The sequence below is a fragment of the Pyrus communis genome, chromosome 17 (assembly GCF_041283825.1).
Source record: "Pyrus communis isolate YQ-2024b chromosome 17, ASM4128382v1, whole genome shotgun sequence".
Lineage (NCBI taxonomy): Eukaryota > Viridiplantae > Streptophyta > Magnoliopsida > Rosales > Rosaceae > Pyrus > Pyrus communis.
Genome location: NC_142581.1, coordinates 18,220,248 through 18,226,284, shown reverse-complemented (window position 1 = coordinate 18,226,284; position 6,037 = coordinate 18,220,248). Strand labels below are relative to the sequence as shown.

The 6,037-nt window shown below is 39.6% G+C and overlaps 1 protein-coding gene across 4 annotated transcripts; it reads right to left on the bottom strand.

Annotated features, from left to right (window-relative positions):
* Positions 1–408: 408 nt before the first annotated feature.
* Positions 409–5,686, bottom strand: LOC137707625 (uncharacterized protein At1g51745). 4 transcript variants are annotated; one of them, XM_088689398.1, is made up of 5 exons: positions 5,552–5,677; positions 4,769–5,146; positions 3,714–3,818; positions 2,324–3,357; positions 409–1,807 (listed from the first exon to the last, which is right to left on the bottom strand). In XM_088689398.1, the coding sequence occupies exons 4-5, from the start codon at positions 3,150–3,152 to the stop codon at positions 819–821; spliced, it is 1,818 nt and encodes a 605-aa protein (XP_088545524.1). In that variant the 5' UTR covers positions 3,153–3,357; positions 3,714–3,818; positions 4,769–5,146; positions 5,552–5,677; the 3' UTR covers positions 409–818. The 4 variants fall into 4 exon arrangements, with proteins under 4 accessions (XP_088545524.1, XP_088545525.1, XP_068302637.2 ...); XM_088689399.1 differs by lacking the exon at positions 5,552–5,677 and adding an exon at positions 5,286–5,456; XM_068446536.2 differs by lacking the exon at positions 3,714–3,818 and having other exon boundaries at positions 5,552–5,686.
* Between the last annotated feature and the right edge of the window lie 351 nt (positions 5,687–6,037).

Below are 6,037 nucleotides of genomic sequence, written 5' to 3'. Positions count from 1 at the left end.
AGCACCATTACATATAGCAACACAAGGGAGCATACAACGCGCGCGCACATGCCACCCTTGGTCCTTAATTGAAGGGATGGAAAGTCAAGAGGAGGATGAAGTAAGATACACCATGATTAAGGAAAAGAGACCCTACTAAGTCTGCTCATTTGACAATAGGGAACAACTAGGGAACAGCTAGGGCAGAGAAGATTTACACACTGATTTCCTCCTTTGCTGCTAACTGGAATCGATCCATGCAAACACAACACTTTGAACACAAACGGATCGTGGAGTTTGTTGAAGAACAATGGGGTAATTGCGCACCAGGCGCCGTTTCCATCACCGAAAGTACACATGAACAATATCCACGTACCATCGGTGCATCATAGTTCAAAGCAACAGAAACAAAAGATTACACAGCAGAAGAAAGTTCAATGCATCGATTTTCAGCACAAAAGGTGGTCTCAGTCTCACAAGTAAAGCTGGGAGAATAATAAAGTTACTGAGCCTCCAAAAGAACCTGAATTCATAAAATAAAATAACCAAATATCAGGTCACCAAATGCCTAATACTAGTTACACCTCAGCTAATGTTACATTTATATACAGAGCACAAAGCAGCCTCCGCTTCTACAACAACGCAGTTTCTCGAATTGTACAGATGGATTCAGCCTTAAAACGGCAGCAGACATAAGGCTGCTGCAAACTTATCATGGCCAAATAAATGAGAATCAGCAACTAGGATGCAGAAGGGAATCATACCCCTGAATCAAGAACCAAAGTCACCGGAAGAATACATCCACTGCAACATCTTTTTCTCCCCCCAAGAAGCCATATTCAAGCGTTGCTTGATCTTAGAACACGATGTGATGGTCGCGCCAACCCATTCACTGCTTCATTTATCCTACTGAACACTACTTTAAGGGGGATACAGGCTATTACAGGACCCTTCGGCTTTGGAACCAGTGGTTTTCTCTCTTCAGATTGCTTGTGACCAGTCAGTGAAGATAGTTTCCTGATCTTTTTTGGCTGTAGCCCAGATTTCTTTGTTTTGGGAGACCTACTTGGTGAATTTCGCTGTTGCACTGCCAATCCCTTGGCTGGGATTCTTCCAATTTCTTTTTTTGGCTTTACTGCATAGCCTGTTTTACCAACTTCCCAATCAGAACTGCCATCACCCAAAACCTCAACTGTTAGTGGGTGACCAACAATGGCTTTGCCGTTCAATTTACTCATCAGGGAAACCAGCGGAACATGTTGTGGCCGGTAATTGGATTTTACTTCAAGGTTGACATCATACAATGAACCATCGGAGCATGAATTGCGGGCGGTAGAATCTGCCGTCTGATATCTTGCAGGCACTGTGAAGCGAGACTGCCGATAGGGAAGTGATCTCTGAGTTGGACCATCAGGCAATTCAGTAACATGTTTGGACTTTGGTTGTAAGGTGCCATTATATGCACTGGAACCACTAATGCCATTGCAATTGACTTTCTGATAAGAACCTTGAGACAATCCATTGGAATGCTTGATGCCTGCCGAATAAGTATTGGATCCATCATCCATGTCCATATATCTTCTGGAGTCATGTGTTCTATCTTTACTTGTTTGTCTTGAATTCCTCTTTCCTTTTAACTGCCACTTTGAACTACCTTCATCTATACTTATGCCGATATCATGCAAGGCAGCTGAACTTGTACAACCAGATTCATTAATTCTTTCATTTTTCAAAGATACAGATTCAGCTTGACGACTTTGACTAGATTGCCTTCCCATTGCACCAATTTGAGGCTTACCAGATGAACAAGCTGTAAGTATAGGAGAACCTGGTAGAAAAATGATGATGAATCAGCACAAAAGAAAGACTAAGCTAATTTATTTTCTGCAATTAGCAAAAAATAAGATAAAGAGAAAGGTAAGAACGTTATAAGATCCAAAAGGTTTATAGATCCCAGGGGTGCAGAGGATCCATAACAGACAGTTGCATGAGTGCCCAAATGTAAATAATGCAGGCATATTTGAGTAATACTAAATATAATTAAGATCGAGAAAGAGCTAAAGACAATGGAGAGAGTGGCGGAGTTGCAGGGTACCTAAATGCAAACAATGAAGGCATAATCAAGTAATAAAATACATAACTAATAGCAAGAAAAAGGCTAAACAGAACGGAGAGAGTAACAGAGTCGCAGGGGAACCTCAACGCAGGCATAATTAAATACAAGAAGAAACAAATGGTGCAGAGATACCCCATAGGACTATAAGAGATAAGTTAATAACTACAGACTGATAAAGATACAGACTAAAAGTGCTGTATAACTTTGAAAAGTTTGAATGACCATTACCTGAAGGGTCTTTTTCCTCTCCAACAAATGGCACATCAAATAGCTTATCATCAGAAGAATCATTCTCCGCTATCCCAGATACGCTGGGAATCTCACTGTCTTTCAATTTGTCATTGATAACGGAAGCACCAGAAGCTAGTTCAGGAGCATTTCCATTCTCACACGAAATTCCAGTGTGGTCCGCAGATAAACTCCCTTTTGACTCATTGGATTCTAATCCGGAAACCCTGCAATTAGATAACCCTTGAAGAGGTGAATCACATGAACTTGGAAGTTGGTCAGGCATAGCTGGAATAGACACCATTGCAGTACTCTCCAACACCTTTGTCAATGGTCGGCTGCGGTTCTTTCTTTTCGAGAGTTCATTAACATTTGCCACTTGAGATCTCTTTCTTTTCAGCGATGAAGTACCTTTGCTTCCATTTACAGGACTTCCATTAGGCATTCCATTCCGAGCGTTCGAATCTAAGAGTGAAGCACCATCCTGTTGAACTTGTTCAAGAAGCCCTCCAGTCTGGACTGACCTTTTTGACAATACACCCATTCCGAGGTCCTCAAGTCCTCTCATGCGCTTAACTCCTTCTGTTCCATCATCCTCTGAATCATTTGGTGTTCTTCTTCTCCTTCCCTGCAGAGTTTGCAACTTAGAAGAACTGATATGATTTGGCTCTTCAAAAGATATACCAGATTGAGATAATTCTGGCCCTGAGTCTGGATTGTCTTCAGAATCACTCACATCGTCAACTATATCTCCATTCTCCTCGCTGGAATGAGACATGGCAGGCAATTCTCTGGCTGAGCAACCATGGTCACCACCTGAATTACTCATTCGAGCGCTGAAGTTCAAATCATCATTGCCTAGGCGAGCGTTCTCAATCTCAAGAGCATGGATAATAGCATCTTCCCTCCGTGCATATTTAACTTTTTTCTTATTCCCGCTGGCTGCATGGGCCTTTGCTTTTTCAATGCATTCATCATACTCCCCGCAACGAAAAGCTTTCACCCTTTTGGATCTTTCAAGGTTATACCAGTCCCTAAACCAACAGGATCAAGATCAGACAATGTTCATATATCAATAGAAAGCTAAACACCTACACAAGGAGTTTTTAATCTGTATTAAAAAGAATCTTAAAGAAAATGCCATAATCCTGAACCAAAACAACACAATATGCTGAAAATGAAAACAAAAAAATTATCAGACACTGTATGATGAGCCCTGAAAATTAAATGGTAAAGTAAAGCATGGATCAATGACTAACACGTACAGGAAGGTACTATTTTTCATGTAAAATAATCAGAGATAACAAGGATTCTTTCCTAGGTCTATAACGTAGCACCCATCTAAACCGTTTAAAAAGCATCCAACTTAAGCAATGTGCCTCATGAATACCTCAAAATCTAATGCTCTACTCTTCAAGGCTAATCTCTATACATAGCAGCAGTACCACATAAAGAAAATCATCATCCAGTCCAGCAGTTTCACTGTTTGAATTCCCTGACGTAACAAAGCATTCATGTAAGTCTACCTCACATATAATGCCATTAAATGATTGAATTTTTACAAACAGGGTGGCAATTAACTTCAACCTAAGTTTCAACATTTATATGAGTAGAATCAGATTTGAGAAGCCATAACAAGACATTTTTATGATGTATCTGTTCCTGCAAACCACGATTCATTTACTTAATATGTATCTTTCTATGCATTAGGACTGCACAACAGCTATTCCTCAATTATATTGATGAAAAAGAACCATCCCTCAAGTATGAGCATTTTCTTCTTTCTTCCATACAACACAAGCAGTAGGTATTCATACATCAGAAATTTGCATACACAAATGTATTTTCAAGCTTCAAGCTTATCATTCTTTCGTTTTTATAAAACAACATACCATCTAAGAATTTTTTTTTGTTTGCAGAGAATGCATCTCCAATCAGTGCGTAGTTTATAATACCCGAGGGCCACATAGTAAGTGGCAGAGAAAACTAATGTCTCAAGTAACAAGTTCACATTTAAGTGCAAGCTAACCAAATCATTGAGATAATACTTTCAAGCTATAGAACAAGAAAAACCATGATTAAGTGAAATGACGATCCAGTTGAGCTCAACTGCCGGGAAACACCAAAGTAAACAACAATCAATCAACCAAATGTTAAAAAGGAGAATAAAGATAATGTGAAACAAGGTAATAAGATAGCAACACTAAATCCACCAACCCGCAAAACCAAAATTTTCCCCCAACACTACCCATGAAAATCTCAAGCCAAATGCATCTTTTAATTCCGATTCTACTCAAAAGGTCAATGTACATAACCTTATAGCTGAAAAACAAAGATTGTTAAGACAATCGCAATTCAGTAAGCCAACGGACACAAAGTTCATCCAAGCTAACCAATTAGACAGAAATTATGGTAAGCTTAACGGGGGGAAAGAAATGTACTCACACGCTTGCGTCATCACGACCGAGAAGCTTCACCGGAGTGCCCGATTTCGGCGAAACCACACAACTGTCTGGCAACTCGTCCAGACCCATTATCCGACCCGGCCACCAGGACCCGTTTCTGCGGCGGACCCAAACCAAACTACCCACAGACGCGTCAATGCTCTTCTCACTGGTCTCACCAGAACTCCCCATCTCAACCAAACCCCACCAGAGAGCGGTAGAGAGAGAGAGAGAGAGAACAGAAAACAATTGAAACCCAATAAATCTCTGATCTCGAAAAATCAAAATTTCAATCTCCGCCCTCCATTCTCAACCAAATTCGAGCTTTCAAAATCGCCCCGAGGCTCAGTTTCCCGGAAAAATGCAAAAACTCCTCAACCTAAATCAATAAAAACAACAAAACCCAGAAAATATCAGATAAAATTAACTCTGCATGCGACACAAAACCCAGAAAATAAGAACAAAAACCCAGAAATTTTAAATAAATGTTAAATAAAAACCAGGAGATAGAGAAGGACCAGATGTAAAGGGTTTAAGGGGAAAAGAACGCACAGAAGGATCTGAAAAATGCGGTTTTTCAAAAAAAATATTTATAAATTTATTTTCCTAATTTGTATGTTTTCTGGGTTTTGATTTTCTGATCTTGCACTACTGGATTTAGCTCTGAAATATTTTCTTCGAGCTCGCCCGTGTGCGGCTCACAGTGTACGGAGGCACAGAGGAGGGTGGGGGAGGGAGGAGAGTGAAATACCAAAAAAGCTTTGTGCTTGGATCAAAACCGTACCTTTTTGTATCTCTTTTGCCAGCAGACAGAGAGAGAGAGAATGAGAGTGAGGTAGAAGGAAATACACAGAAAGAAAATAAAAATGAAAAATGGAGGTAGTATTGGGTTACATACGGTTTCCTGTATGCGGTTTGTAGGGTTTCACTTTCATTATCACATATGTTTATATGCTACATAGAATGTGATTTGGATCCAGCATTTTTTTTTTTAGAACAAACAATATTATCTACGTTAGGATGGAGGAATGTGGATTTAGCCTCATAATGGGCTAGCAATTATGTGGTTCAAATTCGCTTTTTCGAGAATTAAACCTAAAACATTTCACTTACAAGCGAAAACACTATAGTATTAAGTGACGGATTGTGCATTTAAATTAGAGAATCCATATGATATATCGCCTAAATCTGCAAGTGTGACAACATAATATGTTTATGACAAGAGCTTGCTTAGATCAGATATTTGATGGTTTACTTTTATTATTTTTGT

Excerpts from the sequence above, each read along its gene's own strand:
- LOC137707625 (XM_068446536.2), bottom strand. The coding sequence starts at position 4,959 with ATGGGGAGTTCTGGTGAGACCAGTGAGAAGAGCATTGACGCGTCTGTG. Across the intron at positions 3,358-4,768 it reads GGTCGTGATGACGCAAGCGT|GGACTGGTATAACCTTGAAA; the intron begins GTGAGTACATTT and ends CTGTTGGTTTAG. Across the intron at positions 1,808-2,323 it reads AGAGGAAAAAGACCCTTCAG|GTTCTCCTATACTTACAGCT; the intron begins GTAATGGTCATT and ends TTTTTCTACCAG.